Genomic DNA, 21,731 nt, shown 5'->3' with positions numbered 1-21,731 from the left:
AGTGTGCTTGTAACATGTGATAGTAATTACTGCTATCAAACTTTGATCCTCTGAAAAAGCAATATATGCGAAACGCGCGTCGGGGAGACACGCGGCACTTGTTGTCAGCGTGTGTCATGTTTTATTAATATGTGTTGAAACCATTGTCTATGCTATATAATTGACATTATTGGAGGGTGTCTGTTACACTTAGGGACATGCCAGCAGGCGCATGTGTCCTGCCAGAATTAGGAGACTCAGGGATACATTATAATACAAGGGGCCTCATATGGTATTAAGGACTGTTCATTCAGCCAGCTCCTTACCCCGGTTATGTAAAGATTAACATCCATAAGGGGATTTAGGGATACACTATATCTCTGTTAGGACTTTTTGTACTACGGATGCCATGATATATATCATCATATATGCTCTGATAATAACTAATGGATTGATGATTAAAGGATATATTATATTTATATGAAATAGCTAGTGGCATTACCAATTGTACGCTCTAAACAGCTCCCTACCCTGAAGATAACAGGGGTTAATATATTGGAGGAGATCTGGAGACATTTTGTAACAATATTGATTTGATACATATGAATGGACAGCCGATTAAGGCTAATTCCTAATATTTTGGATTTAAAAAGAACTGATATATTTACTATATTATATTACAAGCACTCTACCAAGTAGATACGGGCAAATTTACTACTGTTTAAAACTATATTTTGTCCGTATCCGTATACATAGTAATTTCTCCTTTTCTGGACAGTGACACTTTAAACACCTTTTGACTATTTCTTTGTCACAGCTTATGACAATCTCTGATGTTCTCCTTAATTTTAATTTCACAATATTGTAGTGACCTTGAGATGGAGTATTAAGGAGATAATGTACATTCTATCAGGGACATAATTATATATGTGACATTCATTTTTTGTATTAATAGACCTCATAGGATATACTTACCCTCTTTTGTCAATCATAGGTACCACACTGGCAGGGATTGACTATTTGTCTTTGAATTTAATATCCTTGTGAGATATATTATTTTTAGACAACTTAAAATAGTTGGTGTTTGTCCCTCAATATACAGACACCCTAATATAATAACCTCATTTCAGCTATTATGCTATATAAGGAGGAATATACATTAAAGGATATTAGTGTATAATTAACAGTGGTCACACTACTTTAATTTTTCATTATTATTTCCTTATATTTTCGCGATATTTTATAATAACACAATAAAAGTTAAATTTTATATTTTTCATTTTGTGCATTCTATGGTTTCCCTTGTCAGTCATATATTTTCTTTATGCAGATGCAATAAATTCTGATCCGTGAGTGCCCCACTTAAGGAATTTCTTTTCTCTTGTGATTTGTAACCTGAGGGTTACACAGTTGTTCTGATGCTGCCTACTTGAATGCAGCAGCAGATCAGAGAAGCCTCCAGTGGGTGTCTCTTTAAGATGCCTCCTGCGGCTTTAGCATAATTTCACAAAGACACAGTGGCTGTGCTATAGTGACTATCTCAGAATCAGTCCCTTAATACAGAGAGAAATCCATCCCATGCCAGAATGATAAATCAGACCCAACAGATAGTGGGTAAGCATGAAAGCCTGGAACACTCCACTCCGAGCAGAGCTATACACTCAGACACAGCAGTCCTTGCCCCAGTGTAGCTTACCTTTTCATTTTTACAAACGCACATATCAGAGTCAATGCAGGATCATCCATATTGTACCTTAAGCACATGCCTAGGGCACAGAAGCCATTGAGGGCCCCTTAATGCTCTAACCTATTTTTGCATTTTCTTTTTTTTTACAAAAAGGAGTGGGAAAGTGGCCCAAATTAGTATTCTGCTCATGTGGTCTTAATCTACTATGGTCAGGAACCAATTAGCCTACAAGCAGGGGCGGATTGGGATGGTAAACCAGCCCGGGAACTTTTTGAAAGCAGCCCTAATGGGGGCGGGTTCTGTAGAAAGGCGGGGTCTGTTGATGGAATGTGATACTCACTCCTTATAAGGCCTGATTCTAAATTGGATGCAGTCGCGGCTACTTCTAACTCCTTGCATGGTGCACAGCTGTGTCAGAATGTGCAAGGACTGAGACGCCTACGTTTAGCGTCTATAGATGCCGCAATACCGCTTGGTACGCTTTTAGATGCCACCATCGGTTGCACCAGCAATATACAAGTTCCATTTCATCCATCCGTATGGCTTGAATGTGTATGCAACTACTTAAGCAAACACTCGCAACCTTCCAATAACACGCCCATACTATGCTACATATACAGCTGATTAGCAACCACCTGTAACCTCCCAGGATTGCCCAACACATATAAAATATTGATATTGCTTCGCAGAAATAAAGAGTTAAACAGCACTTTATTTTATCAAAGGGCCTGATTCTGAGTGGGATACTGCAGAGCCCATCTGTGCGTCCTTTGTTGCAGTCGCATCTGCAACCTTATACTAATGTCGCTGCAAACTCCTTGCATGGTGCACAGCCTTGCATCTAAATGTGAAAGAACTGAGACATGAGCCATAACTAGATATTTTGGTGCCCAGTGCCAGAAACAGCATTGGTGCAAATTCCCCCCCCTCCCCCAAATAGTAGATGTGCTGGGGTTTTGGAATTGTAGAGAGAGCAGAGCAATGAGCTGCAATACAAAAGATATCATCTGTGGAATTGATTTTCCACATCTTTGTTTTGCAGCTCATTGTACTCTCTTTCTGCAATGCAATTCCAAAACCCCAGCACATGTACTATATAGTACACATATACTATGTAACCCCAGCACATGTACTATATATTACACATATACTATGTAACCCCAGCACATGTACTATATATTACACTTATACTATGTAACCCCAGCACATGTACTATATATTACACATATACTGTACTATGTACCCCAGCACATGTACTATATATTACACTTATACTATGTAACCCCAGCACGTGTACTATATATTACACATATACTATGTATTTGGCACAGACACAGTGTGTATGTGTGTACTGAATAAAAATACACCTTACCTATATGGTGGCTTCTCTGCAATGGGGAACCTTTGAAGAAATTGATCCTCCTTGGGCAAACAGTCGGTATTCACTTCCTGCCTTCATGTAGGAAATCCCATGTACCGGAAGATGCCTCTTTGTGCAGGAATATAACCAATGTCATTATCATACAACAGAGGTTCAACCAAACTCGTGCCTCATGTCCCCTTCAGCCTCCTACCTGTGTCACTCTAGCCTCCTGCTCCGTGTCCAATTCATAAATGTGTCTTTCAAGCTATATGCCCCATGTCTCTCAAGTCTTGTGCCCCGTGTCGCCTCCTGCTCCCTGTGTTACCTCCTGCTCCAGGTCCCCACCAACCTTCTGTCCAATGTTGCCTCCAGGTCCCGGTGTCATCTCCAACCTCCTGTCCAATGTCGCCTCCAGCCTCCTGCTCTCTGTATCATGCTGTGTCATGTTCTGCCACATGACCCCCCCCCCCAGCCTCCTACTCCATTTTGTCTCCAGCTCACTGTGACATTCCAGCCTCCTACTCCATATAATTCCAGCCTCCTGCTCCCTGTGTCACCTTCTGCCGATGTCACATGAGCTTCCTGTCCCACTGTGTTTCCTTCCTCTGCTACCTGTCTTTCAAGCCTCCTGCTCCCCTCTGTAATTTCAAGACCAGCCCCCACTGTCTTTCCTGCCCCTGCCACCTGTCTTGCAAGCCTCTGCCCCGTTTTTCAAGCCTCCTGCCTCCCCTCTGTATTTCCAGCATCCTGCCTCCCCCTGTATTTCCAGCCTCTTGCTCCCCTCTTTATTTCCAGCCTCCTGCCTCCTCTGTATTTCCAGCCTCCTGCCTCCTCTGTATTTCCAGCCTCCTGCCTCCTCTGTATTTCCAGCCTCCTGCCTCCTCTGTATTTCCAGCCTCTTGCCTCCTCTGTATTTCCAGCCTCCTGCCTCCTCTGTATTTCCAGCCTCTTGCTCCCTCTGTATTTCCAGCCTCCTGCCTCCTCTGTATTTCCAGCCTCCTGCCTCCTCTGTATTTCCAGCCTCCTGCCTCCTCTGTATTTCCAGCCTCCTGCCTCCTCTGTATTTCCAGCCTCCTGCCTCCTCTGTATTTCCAGCCTCCTGCCTCCTCTGTATTTCCAGCCTCTTGCCCCCCTCTGTATTTCCAGCCTCTTGCCTCCTCTGTATTTCCAGCCTGACTCCTCAGTATTTCCAGCCTCCTGCCTCCTCTGTATTTCCAGCCTCCTGCCTCCTCTGTATTTCCAGCCTCTTGCCTCCTCTGTATTTCCAGCCTCCTGCCTCCTCTGTATTTCCAGCCTCCTGCCTCCTCTGTATTTCCAGCCTCCTGCCTCCTCTGTATTTCCAGCCTCTTGCTCCCCTCTTTATTTCCTGCCTCCTCTGTATTTCCAGCCTCCTGCCTCCTCTGTATTTCCAGCCTCTTGCCCCCTCTGTATTTCCAGCCTCTTGCCCCCTCTGTATTTCCAGCCTCTTGCCCCCTCTGTATTTCCAGCCTCTTGCCCCCTCTGTATTTCCAGCCTCCTGCCTCCTCTGTATTTCCAGCCTCTTGCTCCCTCTGTATTTCCAGCCTCATCTGTATTTCCAGCCTCCTGCCTCCTCTGTATTTCCAGCCTACCTCCTCTGTATTTCCAGCCTCCTGCCTCCTGTGTATTTCCAGCCTACCTGCTCTGTATTCCCGGCCTCCTGCCTCACCTGTATTTCCAGCCTCCTGCCCCTCTGTCAATCCTGCCTCCACCGCCAGTTTTTCAAGTCTCCTGCTCCCCTATGTAATTTCAAGACCCCCCACACACACACTGTCTTTCCTGCCCCCTGTCTTTCCTGCCCCTGCCCCGTTTTCCAAGCCTCCTGTCTCCCCTCCCCTCCCCCCGCTATCTTACTGGATTGCTCTTTCTGTCTGCAGCCTGCATGGTCCTCCTCTCTGTGTGGGGCAGACGGCTTTTCTTCCAGGCAGAGAGTGATGTCACACCCGGGTCCTGGCAGTCCTGGACTGGAGATAGGAGGAGCTGTCATGCCGCTGAGCACCATGGTCTTGCTCGGTGGCGCAGGGCACTGTGGGCCAGGATGGGAGAGACTTCCATCATGACGTCTCTCCCAGTCCCCGAAGAGTGACGGGCCAGGGAGAGGGCGGAGCACATGGGACAGACAGCTGCCCAGTGCAGGCTATTTTCGTAGGGTAAGCTACTGCGCATGCGCAGAAGTTGTAACTGCCTGATCGGAGCTGAACAGCTCCGATCGCGGCAGCTGGGGCCGGACTGGCATATCATAGAGGTGGTGGGTGGTGGAAGCACGCCAGGCGGCCGCCAGCCCCTGAAGACATATAAAGGGACCGGTCCAGCAGGAAATGGCCCGGCGGCCCAATCCGCCCCTGCCTACAAGTACGTATTTGGAGTATGGGAAGAAACTAAAGCAAATGAAAACCAATGTAAAACATGAAAACTCCATGTATAGAACATTTCCGGAATTGAAGCTAAGGTCCTGTTTGATGAAAGACAGCAGTGCTAATTATGATGCTTTCATGTAGCCCCACTATCTCACACCAATGTAGTTACACATACTTTACATTCCAAGTAACCAAATAACTGCTACTGCACCAGATGCATCATTGCATAGGATACTGTAAACTATCCTCGGTAAGTAAAATTTTGTATAACCAACTGTGCAAAATTGAATGTACCTGTGTACTTTAGGGATACAGTTGAGATCCCGGCGGTCTGAATGCCGGTGCCAGAATACCGACACTAGTCAGAATCCCGGCGCCAGTATTCCGACGATAACTATTAGGGTTAGAGGGAGGGTTAGGCTGTTAGGAGGGAAAGTTAAGATACTTACCGACAGGTGTCGGTTTCCTAACCATGTTGGGATGCTGGCATCGAGATTCTGACCACCGGGATCCTGAGCGCTGGCATCCCATACCCAACCCATTCTTCAACGGGAATAGGAAGAGGACAGCAAACAGCCTCATGTTTCCTCCAATATTGAGACTTTTAGAAATGGATATAAACTTAACTCTCTCACTAAGTCACACCCCCTTAAACAATATTAAATAATGATCATGACTGAGTCTGCAGCCACTGTCAATTCTTATTATAACTCACCATCCAGATGCTGATGACCTCTCTGCCTGCCACTGCGGATCTGCCTCAGTCATAGGCAAAAGTAGACACTTAGTAAAGGGTGGTCCCAGTTTCAACTCTCAAGAGATTTTTTAAGTCTCATTGCTATAGAATCGACGTGCAAAGCACATTAGTTAGTATGCTACTGAGATTTTGTTCGTGCCTGCATAGCTGCCTTTATGGTTGATACAGGGCCCCCCAAAGAGTAGTCCTCACAATTCACATTATGCCAAATAGTAAAGCCCACAGTTCATATTATGCCAAACCATAGTCCCCACAATTCACAGACATTTGGGGGAGGGAGAGACATTTGGGGGAGAAAACAATAGACGGGGGTGGGAGACAGCAAGAAACGGGCGTGTGGGGGAGAAAAATCACAGTTACTGTACATAAAATAAAATATATTTACTTGTACCTACTAGACAAAAGATGAGTTACAAGATAAAACTTGAACCAGATTGTAATAATATGGTCCCGGGATCATGATCATGGTCCACATCTAAGGGATACAGGTTCTTCAGATTTTTTTTTATTTATTGCAACAAACACACACACACATATTTTATATATATATATATATATATATATTATACATATATACATTATCATCAAATTATATAATAATAATGTATAATATACATTATTATAAAATTTGACCCTGATCTAAATTAGGTTGCAGCTCTGGCATGTCAAACCTAATGTGCACAGCGTCCACCCCAGTGTCCATAGCACGCGCACACCGCAGTAATGGGTGAGATATGCACTGGGATCAGGAGGCCTGGGTTAAGTATAACAGGACAGGAGGTTGGGGCAGAGAGGGCATGGGGACAGGAGGAGCTGCAAAGGCGGCAACTGTGGTGACCCAGCGTGTCTATTTATTTACACACACACACACACACACACACATATATATATATATATATATATATATATATACAGTCAGGTCCATAAATATTGGGACATTGACAGAATTTTCAGATTTTGGCCTCTATTCACCACCACAATGGTTTTGAAATGAAACAAACAAGATGTGCTTTAACTGCAGACTTTCAGATTTAATTTGAGGGTAATTACATCCAAATCGGGTGAACGGTGTAGGAATTACAACAGTTTCAATATGTGCCTCCCACTTTTCAAGGGGCCAAAAGTAATGGGACTATCAACTCAAAAGCTATTTCCTGGACAGGTGGGGGCTATTCCCTCGTTATTTCATTATCAATTAAGCAGGTAAAAGGTCTGGAGTTGATTCTAGGTGTGAAATTTGCATTTGGAATCAGTTGCTGTCGACTCTCAATATGAGATCCAAAGAGCTGTCACTATCAGTGAAGCAAGCCATCATTAGGCTGAAAAATCAAAACAAACCCATCAGAGAGATAGCAAATACATTAGGTGTGGCCAAATCAACTGTTTGGAATATTCTTAAAAAGAAAGAACGCACCGGAGAGCTCAGCAACACCAAAAGACCCAGAAGACCATGGAAAACAACTGTGGTGGATGACAAAAGAGTTATTTCTCTGGTGAAGAAAACCCCTTCACGACAGTTGGCCAAATCAAGAACACTCTCCAGGAGGTAGATGTATATGTGTCAAAGTCAACAATGAAGAGAAGTGTTCACAAGAGTGAATATAGAGGGTTCACCACAAGATGCAAACCATTGGTGAGCCACAAAACAGGAAGACCAGTGTTTGCCAAAAAAACATCTAAAAAAGCCATTAAAGTTCTGGAACAACATCCTATGGACAGATGAGACAAAGATCAACTTGTACCAGAGTGATGGGAAGAGAAGAGAAGGAAAGGATCTGCTCATGATCCAAAACATACCACCTCATCAGTGAAGCATGGTGGTGGTAGTGTCATGGCGTGGGCATGTGTGGCTGCCAATGGAACTGGTTCCCTTGTATTTATTGATGATGTGACTGCAGCAGAATGAATTCTGAAGTGTTTCGGGCAATATTATATGCTCATATTCAGTCAAATGCTTCAGAACTCATTGGACGGCGCTTCACAGTGCAGATGGACAATGACCCGAAGCATACTGCAAAAGCAACCAAAGAGTTTTTTAAGGCTAAAAAGTGGAATGTTATGCAATGGCCAAGTCAATCCCCTGACCTGAATCCGATTGAGCATGCATTTCACTTGATGAAGACAAAACTGAAGGGAAAATGCCCCAAGAACAAGCAGGAACTGAAGACATTTGCAGTAGAGGCCTGGCAGAGCATCACCAGGGATGAAACCCAGCGTCTGGTGATGTCTATGCGTTCCAGACTTCAGGCTGTAATTGCCTGCAAAGGATTTGCAACAAAGTATTAAAAAGTGAAAGTTAGATTTAGGATTGTTTAGTTTGTCCCATTACTTTTGGCCCCTTAAAAAGTGGGAGGCACATATAGAAACCGTTGTAATTCCTACACCGTTCACCTGATTTGGATGTAATTACCCTCAAATTAAATCTGAAAGTCTGCAGTTAAATCACATCTTGTTTGTTTCATTTCAAAGCCATTGTGGTGGTGAATAGAGGACAAAATCTGAAAATTCTGTCAATGTCCCAATATTTATGGACCTGACTCTATATACACCTATTAATCAAAATGTCATTCTACACATTCCCCTGTTTAGTATGAGACCAAGGAAATATTTTTCAAAGCAAAAGAATGCTTTAAATTTGGGATTTCACCAATTATTCTTCATTTGTGACTACAGCAAAGAAGAGAGCCACTCACACTTTATGCAGCAGTTTACCTCTCGTCTCTGTCAGCGATAGACAGCTGTCACTGAGCCAAATCGGTATCCACCAAGTTCTGCTATTATGCAGCTCAGCGTTCTCCTCCTCGGCTCTTCTTCACCCAGGGATGCCATGGCCATGCGCACATAACGCACAGCATGACGTCATCGGTCACGTCGCGTGAATTACCAGCTTTATTCCTATTGGTTAGGGAAGCAGGAGATGCGGAGCTCCTAAGCTACAAGTGGGTTAGCCCTCGTATGGCCCTTCCCTCAGTCTCTCCATGGATGCATGCGCTACAGGGGGCGGGGTTACTGACAGGCTCCGGCAGACTGTCAATCATCCAGAAGGCACAAGATGAGTGACATACTACTCGGGTGGGCTGCCTGTGAACCATGCAGGAAGGACCAGCGCGAGAGACGCGCAACAGGGGACGGGGCCACTAACAAGCCATGGCTATCTATCATACAAGGACTAGAGTGTGTGACGTGCTACTGGGGGAGGGGCAACAGGCAGCCCCACGGTCCCTTCGGCCCCACAGTCCCGTCGGCCAACCGGGAAACATTCCAGTGACTTTTAACGGCCAATCTGCCCCTGCTAACCATACAAAAAATATTTTTTATTTTTTAGAATACTTCAGCTTACATATACTGTAGCATTGAATGAAAATAAACAATGTACTTTAATTGCCTGCTGGCTAATTTCCTAGTCCAAACATATATGATGTCCATTGGATTGTCAGGATTTGAGTGTTTTTATTAGAGATGAGCGATTCGGTTCTACTCAGTTCTTTTCACCAAATTAGCGCAAGTATGGATTTATTTTATTGACTATCCAAAACACGAGAGCCGATTAGCCAATAAGATGCAGTTTTTCGGATCCGAACGTAACCAAGTAGAACCGAACTGCTCATCTCTAGATTTTATTTTAGAAATAATAGTAGTACAAATAATAGTAAGTGTCAGACATACAGTATAATACATATTGTGGTCTATAAACAGAAAATGTAGAGAATGTAGATACAACTGAAGAGCGCACAGCCCAAAAGGAAAAAATAACAGAGAAGATAAAGATGAAAAATGTCCTTCAAACAGAAGGTAAAAACATCAATTTTAAATTTCAGTAAATTCCACCTCTTTTCTACACACATCAGAGGGAACAATGTTGTGGGATATACAGATACTGTATTCATGAGAATTCGCTAGGAGGAGATATGCTGGATATAAAGCATTTTCATTTGACCTGAAAACAAAGTACAATAACTGATACACATGTAATTGGTTCCATGTTTTAGCAGTAATAAAAGATACGTTACACTGAAATTATTATTTTTTTAAACATTCTTGCAGACTATGGGCCATATTCAATATGGGGTGAAAAGTCCAAGGTCGGACTTTTCGCCCTCATCGCTGTTTTTGCAGGGATAAAGTATCGGGCGCGTGCCTGCTTATCCCCGCCAATTAGGATCCGGCGAAAACGTGACCCGGAGGAAAGGTAAGTATGGAAAAGTCCTGTCAATTTTTGGGAAATCATCCTGGCACCCCCCTAAAGATGGTCTGACATGGGGGATCACTTTGGGTACCCCCGATTTGGCCTGCTGAAGGTAAGTCGGGTTTTTAAATAGCCGCACTAGGTGCATAAATGCGCCTGTGAAGAAGTAGTGAAGAATAGCATTTATCTTTTTTTGGGGGTGGGGAAGTAACTATGCCCATCAAATTTGGGGCACACGAAAATGGGTGCAAGCATATTTTTAAGTCCCTAAAGTCATTTTTTTTAAATTCTTCAAAATCCACCTGCAGCTACCACCCGCATTATAGAAAACACCTGCCGCATACTTGGGAACCCCCCCTGAATCAATTTTGCTAGTTTAAAACTTTGTTCCCCAATATTTTTTTTTTCACCCCCAAAATGAAAGTAAATTTTTTTGGGGTGTCCTGAGGATTTTTTTTTACCTTTTTTGACACAGATTACTTTTTAGAGGACACTCTCAGGGCTGCAGTCTATTTTTTTTAAGCCTGCACCCCTAAACCCCAATTCTGCACTTTTTTTCGCCATGATTTACATGGTGAAAACTTATGCCCACTTTTCGCACCTGCGAAAAGTCTTTGAAATTTAATATGGGGATAAGTGAAACAGGCGAAAAGGACTTTTTGCCTCAAATTGAATATGGCCCTATAAATTTAGATTTATCAATTGAGAATAAACATTTGATTGTACCTTGTCTACTGGCTATTATTATATTTTTATTTCTAAGGCACACAAGAGTTCTGTAGAGTCTTATATTGAATAATATATTATTACATAGGTATTACAGTGAACAACATGGACAGATACAGATAAATAAACAAGTTGACATATATACATAGTTACAACCTGCAAAATGCATTACTAAGAAACAAAACATGAGAGGATGCCCTGCTTGCAAGAGATCACATTATAAAATCACAATGAGGCGACACAGAGGGGGCATGGGTGCAGAGTAATGGGGTGCAACATTTTTGGAGTTAGAAGGAGATGTGGTTAGCTTCAGTGAAAAGGTGCATTATAATTGACAAGTTAAATCCCTGTATGGTGCTGTGGACAACTTGTAAATAAAAGATAATAATAATTATAATCGGAGGGATAGTCCAAACATATAAAATTATTGTTTGGTAGGAATTGCAAGCCTTTATGGTAAAAACAAGGACTGTAGCTTCACTTGTGAATGGTGTGATGAGTAATATAGATCACAAGTGGGCTATGTTAATCACTGAAGAAAAATGTATGTGTAATGCCCTGAAAAAGGTTCAGATTAACATAGTGGCATCACTATGTCCTATGCTTTATGTTGGAGTTATGCATCAGGACAATAGCTGTCTATTTCTTGTCCCAGGCTACTCTTAATGTGCCTAACAATTCCTAAAAGTGTCATATATATGCAGACTAAGTCATATTGTGTTCTATAAACAGAAAATGTAGAGGAATCAAATACAACTGAAAAGCAGACAGCCCAAAAAGACGAAATAACAGAGAATATAGAACCGAAAAGTACCCTTCAGGCAGAAGGTAAAAACATCAATTCACTAAACACTACTTCAGATGTACATCTCATGATCATTAAATGTAACCCCTGGTCTACACACAGCAGAGGGGGAAGCATTGGGATGAAGAACATTTCATGACAACTGACGAGGCATTGATATGCTGCATTTTAAAGTGATACTGATACCTATTGATTTGACAGATGAATATGTAATAGTTTACATGACGTAGCAGAACTAAGAGACGTATTCTTACTGGCTAAAGTAAGCATATACCAACACCTATATGTAGTTTGTACAGAACAACAAATAAGTGTGTACCCAATCCCATATCGTGTATCAAACAAAACCAACACCATTGGGACTAACCACACACTGTGACTCTATCATAATGGTAACAACTGCAACAACAAATTCAAATCAATAATCTGCTATAAAAAAAGAAATGTTAACACAGTTTATTTGGTACACATACAGTATGAATAATTAATATAATAATTAGCAAACATATTTTGAAATCCTGATAATGTCCCCGCATTCTACATATTAATTATAACTATGAATATACCCATAAAATATAAAATTTTATCATCTTATCAGTTGATATAATCAATCCCTCTGACTTCAAATAGAATTGGGTTATTCTTGTAATGTACTGTACTTATGAGAGTGATTAGTTCTGTTTAACATATTGTGGGTCCATTTAAAGTTATTTGAATGGTAATATCTCATAATTAACTGCACTGTTATATTTAATATAACAGGGACTTTTATATTTCTTCAATTACATTGTAGACCAAACTGAAGAAGTAACTGCTGATCATCCTGAAGTCCGGCAAATGGTGGATGAAGCTATGAAAATAGCAAGCGAGAGTCCAATAACACTAACTCCTGATGATTATATCAGTGCATTGGAGAAAGCCATCAAAGAGGTATGAGGGATCTATCTCACCCTGACACAGGCACTCTCAGTACCACACACTGATTCAGTGGGGCAAAGTGAATTACCTACCACATGCCTTTGGAGTTAAATTAACTCTTACTACTGCTAGCAGGCTAATCTGTGGATCTGCAGTCAGACTAGCCAAACAGAGCACATGGGCTAATGAGCTTTATATAGGGAAGCAGGGAACTGCCTCTAGGAAAGGAAAATTTGGGTTAATTCCAGTAAGCATTGAGTTGGGTTGGAGCTTAGCCATTAAAAAGATGCTGATTCCTGTGGACGGGGAAATTGACACCAGAATTTTGCCCTTTAGAGTGAAACTAACTCTAACTAATGCTAGCCGGCTGCTGGGTGGCGCTGCAGACAAGCCAAACAGAGTACCTGGGCTAATGAGTTGTATATAGAGAAGTGGGGACCTGCCTCAGGAAATCCAGTAAGGATAGAGTTGGGATGAAGCTATCTTTCAAAGAATGCTGTGGATGGGGCAATAGACACAAGAGAAGCTGGCCAATCTGACAGTTGGTTGGACTGTGTTAGCTTTTTGCTAGGCATCACCAGAAGGATGCTGTTTGCATCAGTTGTCTGCCATCTTGACAAATAAAGCAGGCTATACACAAAAGTTACATTGTGAGTGTCATTTTGGAGATACTAGTATCACAATAGAAAGTGCTTTACCACACCAAGGGGGAAATTCAATTAGCCGTGGTAATTTACTGTGGGCTAATTGATCCCCCGGGGCTACGCTGGCAGCACTTATTGGGGTTATTTTTCACCACTTCACAGGCAGTGAAAAAATAACCCAGATAACTAAATGGTTAACCAGTGTCGCGAACCTGTTAACGCAAGAATCCGTGAACTTTTCATGGATTCTTTGTGTTAACACCCGTTAACCCATGTTAACACCCGTTAACACGCCAATTTAATGGGTGGTAACAAAGGTATCTTGTGAAAAAGGGAGCCTAATTGAATAGCCTTGGGCGATGAAGCCCAAGGCTACCTTCCTTTTTCTCCCAATGTAAAGTTATCGTGGCTAAATTAATTCCCCCCAAGTATAAGTTTAAAAATGCATTTTATAGTCCTGACAGTTTAATTATCAAACAGATTAATTATAGATAAAGTACGTAGATAGTAAAGTTGATTTTAAGAGTTAGGTCCATCAAATTCAACCTTTTATAAATTCTAATAGTGTTCATCCAGAGGAAACCGAACAAATACCTAATATGTGACAATTGACTATTTAGCCTCACAGTGGGGAAAAATTCCGTACTGACCCCAAAAGCTGCAAACAGAAAACTCTCCTGGATAGATCAGACTCTAAATATTTTCTAGTAATTAAAGCTACAAAATAAAAAAAGTTATCCAATCAATTTTTAAATTCTGCATAAAAAGTCTGTTAGACATATCTTTGTTTTTACCTCAAACATATTTGTATAAATGAAATCACATCTCAACAGTCATCTTTATCAGTTAGAAAAGTCCTTTCTTCCAGTGTGTGACAAGTCCTGGCAACATGATATGATTGGCCAAACTATTATCTCCAAAGAGTTATATTTGTAAACTTTTACAGGATCATCCATGACTTGCTCAAGTACTTGGTAACCTTGCAATTGTTTATGGTGTCTAGCTCTGTCGATTGTTCTTCAACATGCAATTTGTTCTTCATATTTAACTATCATAACTGCCCAGGTATCTCCAATTCTTTCACAAACAACTGTTGCAACATGTTTCCTTACTGAATCTTTTTACAAAATATACATGCAAATGATCATGTAGCTTTCCACATACTGCTGACCTAGTCAAAAGTAGAATTAGTTTTAGAAATGAAATATTCTGAAACAAAATGGTAAAAACAATAATGTCTGAATATCCTGGAGAATTCAGCAATGTTTGTTATAAAATATTTCTACTTATTTTAAGATTATATTTTAAACCAACAGTATTGACTCCACACAATTATATAGCAATCATAGTGCTTAATTATTATTATAATTTATTTATATGGCGCCACAAGTGTTCCGCAGCGCCTTACAAAGTACAAAAACAAGTAACCAGCGACTAACAATACAATACAAAGCAGGACATGGACATGGATAATATACATTGCTACATTAGCGACCTTTACACCCACATAAGCAGCTAAGTGTTAGTGGGGAGTAAGAGATAAATGAAAATACAGTAGGGAGAAGCTCAAGAGGGTAGAGGGCCCTGCTTGAAAGAGCTTATATTCTAAACATTGGTTATATTAACTCAACACTAACAAAACATACTAGAGCTTATGATGCTAAAAAGAACAGTAAGCTATATATTTATTTGGAAGCTTAAAACTATTCTTAAAAGTCAAGTTCTTTGGTAGCAAATGCTAGAAACATACATTTCACACAGGACTTGAATATTCTATTCATGACTGACGATTGCAGAAATTTATTGTAAATTTATTTATCCTATCCCTCCATAAAATTGTTGCAACGCTCTGAAGCCCAGCTACCTCTTACTGGGTCTGGCGGCGCTGGCTAACTGGAGTCAGCAACTGGATCCTTTACTGCAGGAAATCGTCTCTCATCAGCTGCTACGCGCAGCTCCGTTACAGACGACCATGGCTCCAGTAGGGACATGCGCACCACTCTGTTTATAATTTAAACACACCAGCACTCCAAAAAACATGAATCCATCCTTATATAAGATATTCACTGGACACTATTCAGAGCCAGGGTATTAGTCTCACTACCTGATCTCCAGTGTCTGTTCTTCTTGATATCCCTGCATACTTACCTGTGTTCTGATCTGGGCCATGTCACGATTCTCCTCGCCTGTTCCTTTGGTACTGCTTCTAGTGACTTCCTGGTCCCAACTTTGGCTTCCTTCTGACCTGAGGCTATCTGTCCTCCTGGTACCGCATTGCCTGCAAGGTTCTGACTTGTTTCTGACAACCACTGTGTGGCCAAGGTTGCACCCTAGTCCGTACAATAGTAATCCAGCCAAAGGGCCACGACCTACGTATCAGGCGTAGTGCAGCCCAACAAAAAGGGGTTGGAGTGTTGAGGCATAGTGCAGCCCAAACCCCCTTACAGGGGTCCCTTTTGAAAACCACCGATACATTAGACTCCTCGCCTCTGCTCTGGGTATTCGCAAATACTACAAGTCCGGCCAACATCCATATTATCCCAGCGAGAGTTGTGACAAAAATAATACATAGTAATAAATGGTGTACACAGCAGGGCACTAGAACATAACCATTATTCAAATGATCTATAGGGGGTTGCTATGAGGAATAGTTATACAGGTTTCTTTGGCATGAATGTCTATAGCCTGTATCCACCAGTAACACATCCATTTCTCGGCCTGCTTGACAGAAGTCAAGGTAATTAGCACTGCTGTAGAGGACAATTCATCTATTTTATCTTTGCAGGTTTGAAAAAGTTCACATGTTTGAGACTGATGTGCAACTATAGTTTAGAAGACGAAAGCAGAAGTCTGATTAGTTACTTTGAGCAACAACATGCTCTCTACACAGTTACCTGTAGAACAGTTTTCATAATGTACCTCATTATGTATATATGCACATCATTAACCTCTTTGCTGCAGATGACGAGTCCCACTCGTCATCTACTTGTATACTAAAACGGCACATGACAAAAAAAATATATGTAAAACTTACCTACCCCACTGGTCGGGATGACTGGTGCGGACACTCCAGCAATTGCCAGGAAGTCATGGAAGTGCTGTTGGCACGTGTATGCGCGCTGACTGCATTCATCTTTAATCATTAATCTTGCATATGCAAGTCGCGGGGGACATGTAAAGAAGCCCATAGGCTTCTATAGGCAATGCCATCTATAGATGGCATTGCCTATTGGGTACAAGCTCTGGAAAATTTAGCTGTCCGGAGCTTGATACATATGGGTATTGCGGCAAACCTCCTAAAACGTTAGATTTCTGAGGTTTTGCCGCATTTTAGTGTTAGTACATCCTGCCCAGACAATATTACCCTGCCCTGGGAAAAACAGGATTTTCCGTATATGGGTCTAATCTACTAAAATTAATCAATATAATAAAACATATTTTAGTTCTGTCCAAAGTTAAGCCACTCAAGAGATTAGTAGAAGAAGAATATAGTGTAACAATGTTTATTAACTTAATATTACAATAAAATAATTTAGGAAAATGAAAGCATAATAGTGCATTTAAGTGTGACTTTTGGTGTCAGTAAGTAGCGGCTCTCCATTTTACCTTCAGTCACCTTACCTACCGTGGAGGTGTTATACATAGAGTGATCTTATTTATGTTGTAATGAAATGTATTATTTTTTTTCTTTCATTAGTGGCCACACTGCATTTTGCTACACAATTTTTATTATTGGAGTGCCATACAGTGTTTTATGTATTTAATATAAGTAATATGTAGTGATAATTATATTATGCTGATTGAAAGGCATATAATATGTGACCATATAAGAATGAAATGATTCTGTGTGAAGCTGTGATCCTCTTACATATGTTCATTTACTGTGCTATATCATTACATAGTTCCATGAAGAAAATAAACAGCGCTTTCCTGGATCCCAACCTGTTGGAGTATGGGTGATAGATAATTTCCCTAATTCACCAAATTATTGGATTCCATTGATGGAAAAGGGACTTCCTCCAGACACGGTCATTTGTCTAAGAAATTCAATAAGTAATGGTGAGTATAACTGTGATGCGATTGAGAACAGCTAGCAGAAAATATCACATTACTCATTTTACCAACCATGCTCCATGAATTGAAATGTACATGAAAATCAAATGTTATAGACAGTACAGTTGATGATGATGACAGGTGTCTCCACATTTACAGGTTTATATTGAATTGCAGTGTGCTTTTTTTGTATAAAAATGGCCAAGTATAAATTAACTCAACATTGTCTAAACACGGCAATGCAATACGTGGATCAGCCCAATAAAAGTATTTTACAGAGTTTCCAATAGAAAATTCATGTTGGAAGTTTTTTCAATATGTAGTTAACATTAGTATTTACTTTCCCAACCAGGATGTAGTTATCTTGCCGACGAACGGAATGTGGGCTGTTGAAATTCCGGCGTCGGAATACCAATCCACTAAACATAAACGCCTAAATCCTGATGCCAGTTTAGATACCGACGCCGGAATCCCGACAGCCGTCAGCCTGAACTTAAGTATAGCAGGGCCGGGTTAGGTGTTAGCCACGGGTACTTGAGGGATAGGTTTAGGCACCACGGGGGGTTTAGGGTTAGGCTTTGGTGGGGGAAGTTAGGATTAGGCTACGAACAGGGTGAGTTAGGGTTTGGCACCACTGGAGGGGGTTTAGGGTTAGGCACTAAGGGGAGAGGGTTAGGTTCAGGTAGCAAGGGGGGAGGGTTAGGTTTAGGAATTAATGGGGAGGGTTCGGGGTGGGGAGGGTTAGGGTGCAAGAAAGGAGGGTTAGAGGGGGGAGGGTTAACATACTTACGTACCCCTGTCGGGATACTGAGCATCAGGATGCCACGGGTGGTATATTGACAACTGGCGTCCCGACTGCCGGTATTTCATACCCAACCCTTCACAACCTACACATACACAGGGTGATTCAGGGTTGAACATGCTAGGATCATTTAGTTGCCAATCTTAGGAAATTCTGCCTCAGTTGTTCCTTGGGGCCGGCCGGCGAGAGAGATTGACTCAACAAGTAGTGGAGTTCAAATCAGCTCTGCAAGAAGTGCCGAGCAACTTCCTGGTCATCTTTATTAATACCTTAAATTGAAGGTGTACATTTTACCAAGCCACCAATTAAACATATTTCCTGAAGCATGGTAACATCCAATCAATTCTTGCCATAAGGGCGTACATTTTAGCTTTTAGAACATTTACTAATAAGGCAATTTAGTTTGAGCTTGTTGCGAGGGAGATTTTTGACTGTATCTTCCGTTTTTCTAATGCAGTAGCGGTTTCGACTCTAATAATATACTTGTCTTCTCCTTTCTTGTAAGCTAGCGTTTCCTGTAAGCCAGTGTTTGAAGAGAAAATATCTGAATTCTTTACTAATGAGAGGAAAATAGCAAATCATCTTAAAGGCATACATTCATTTATAATAGCACATGTGTTAATCAATAAATTCATCATTGCTTACCCTAATAATCCCCTCTTTTTATTATTTAACACTTGTCCCTATACTTGTGATAAGATCGCAATATGTCGTTGACAGTACCTGCTTTACCATACATCACTATCTTAAGGACAGCATGAAGGTAGATTAAAACCAATCAATCAATACCACGATATTGCCCCCTATCACAAGCTTAGCTAGAGGGGTTCTAATTACCATAACTGCGTTAACACTTATTTAGCCATACAGACAATGACTACAAAATACACAACTGTTCCTTGCTGTGATTGGGTTCTTGTTCCTACATCTAGGACACCAAGTCACTGTGGCATGCAAGGGCACTTTTTACACGGTTATTAAAGCTGCTGTTACAAGTTTCTTCGGACATTTCTCAAATAGGCAATTAATCATTCTATACATGACGTACAGAGCAATGCCTGCCAGGAGTACTTTTCCTATAAGTTCAACTATTCCCATGAACCAACCGCCTATTCCTTTGAACCAATTAGCTGGGTTTAGCCATGAGAACCATGACGTACCAAACCATGGCTCCACCGTGTGGTCCTTGGCAAACTGTTTCTTTAGCTCCTGAACCTTGTCCAGGTGCTGCTCTATGGTTTCCTCAATTTCATAGGTCTGATTTATGTAATTGCAGCAAGCCTCTTTCACTATCAAGCACATTCCTCCTTCTCGAGCTGTCAGGTAACCTAATACCAATCTATGTGCCAATAATTCCTTATTAATCATTTGGAGTTCCCTAAGCATCAATCTGAAATTGTCATCATATAAATTGGTTATGTTATCAATGAGGTTAGCTAGATAAATGATATAATAAAATGCCTTTTTGATACAAAACCTATTGATCCATGGTAATGTGATTAAGTCTTGACTGGCCTTACTAGCTGGCTGGACTTCCCTCCTTATAACTTGTTCTTTGAAATCCCATTGTTTCAAGTGGGTGGAGTGTATCTTTTCTACATAATAGGTGGGAGGTAATAGATAACACAGTGTACAATTTCCCAAACCCCCATATGGTAACCATTTATATGCATATCTTCCATACAAATAATATATATTGTCAGGGGGAGTACTAGGGGCATGTCCCACCATTGTTTGAATGAGGAAATAGAGGAAAGGTTTCACCATCGTCATATTTGGGGTCAATCTAGTGTGATTTCCCTTATAGGTAGATGTATTCCAATACCCAGGTATCTCACCCTGCACCCATGCTCCTATCATTGGCATGGATCTATTGGTGCAGCCATCTATTGCCAGGGGAGGTTGTTTGCGTAGGGTAAATCATGATCAGTGGGGTGCCTAAATCTCTCAGTTAGGTCCTTAAACATGAATATGGCCTCTTTACATTTAACCTGGCCAAGGGACCTTCTTTTTGGTTTCACCACAGATCCATCTGCCAATTTTATCTGATGATTCCATCCATGCATCTCTGGAATATCGGTGGTAGGGGTCACTGAAAAGCAAAAGCTTACATTCCTGCCTAGCAAACCAGTCAGTAAGGGTACAGGCCTAGTAACATATTTTGCTTTTGTGACTGGGAGTAAGGAAAAAAAGTTGACAGCTATAACTTCTTCCAGTGTTAAGGGTACCGCCACCCAGTTCATGGTCTTTGAGGAAAGAGGTGAATGTGTGCATACCCAACAATTGGTTATATTGAGCTGCTGTGCTGCTGTGTAATGCATTTGGACAAGTGAATTGGACCAAGGCTCATTTAGTGTTTTATGGTACTTTCTTGTGAGAATACCCTTACTTTGGGACCACGTACTCATCATAATCACAATTACAAACACTGACAACCAGATAAAAGGATTCATTGTGCACGTTCCAGCTTGACTGTGAGTTTCTTGCGAGATTTGTGTATCCACGTAGGCCGTCCTCCAAGCTTTACTGAGGTAGGTGTGGTCAACAGGACCTGGAATGGACCTTCAAACCTTGGTTCCAGTGGCCTTCTAACGTGTTTCTTTGTGTAGACCCAATCTCCTGGTTCAAGAGAGTGTGAACCTGGAACTGTATCTGGATCTGTAAGGGAGGAGAAAACTAGAGAATGGGTGTTAGCTACTTGCTTACATAATGCGGCTACGTATTCAGTTAAGTCTGCAGGATTGTACTGAAGCTGCTGTGGAAAGTAACACCCTGTTTTTGGTGTATACTGAGAAACAATTATTTCATATGGCGACAGTTTGTGCTTCTTACTGGGTGTTGTCCTAACAATGCCACTGGTAGACAATCAACCCATGTTTTCCCTGTTTCAGCTATCATTTTCTGAATTTTTAGTTTTAGAGTACCGTTAAGTCTCTCGACACGCCCACTGGCTTGCGGTCTGTAGGGGGCGTAGAAAGCTTGCTTTATCCCCATATCTTTCATTATGTGTTGCATTACTTCTCCAGTGAAGTGTGATTCTCTATCTGATTCAATGGTTTCTGGTATCCCATATCTACAGATCACTTCACTGATCAGTTTTTTTGCCGTCGTTTTGGCGGTAGCCTTAGCTACTGGAAAAGCTTCCGGCCAATTATTGAATAGTTCCGTACAAACGAGGGCATATTCAAATGTCCCCACCCTGGGTAACTGGATGTAGTCAATCTGCAGTCTCTGAAACGGGTACAATGGCCTGGGTGTATGTTTCTTTGGTGTCTTAACCGTCTGTCCTGGATTGTGTTTTCCACACACCAAGCAGGCAGCCACATAGGCGGTAGTTGCCGCATTAAAGCCTGGTGCTATCCAGTGCTGGGAGACTGTGTTTGCCATAGACTCCTTCAAGTTATGCACTGGACTGTGTGCCAACTGAGCCATAAGG

General features: G+C 41.6%; 1 protein-coding gene across 2 annotated transcripts in view; it reads left to right on the top strand.

The window, feature by feature from the left end:
* Positions 1-21,731, top strand: part of AK9 (adenylate kinase 9) — a 171,381-nt gene that overhangs the window by 47,997 nt on the left and 101,653 nt on the right. For both annotated transcript variants that reach the window (XM_088460477.1, XM_088460478.1), the window contains exons 15-18: positions 9,858-9,953; positions 11,806-11,901; positions 12,672-12,808; positions 17,343-17,499. In XM_088460477.1, coding sequence (XP_088316603.1) covers positions 9,858-9,953; positions 11,806-11,901; positions 12,672-12,808; positions 17,343-17,499 — 486 coding nt within the window. The remainder of the gene's footprint in view (positions 1-9,857; positions 9,954-11,805; positions 11,902-12,671; positions 12,809-17,342; positions 17,500-21,731) is intronic.

This window comes from Taudactylus pleione, unplaced genomic scaffold (assembly GCF_031769625.1).
Source record: "Taudactylus pleione unplaced genomic scaffold, aTauple2 ptg000046l, whole genome shotgun sequence".
Lineage (NCBI taxonomy): Eukaryota > Metazoa > Chordata > Amphibia > Anura > Myobatrachidae > Taudactylus > Taudactylus pleione.
The sequence above is the reverse complement of the archived record's forward strand: the minus strand, read 5'-3'. Positions and strand labels throughout refer to the sequence as shown.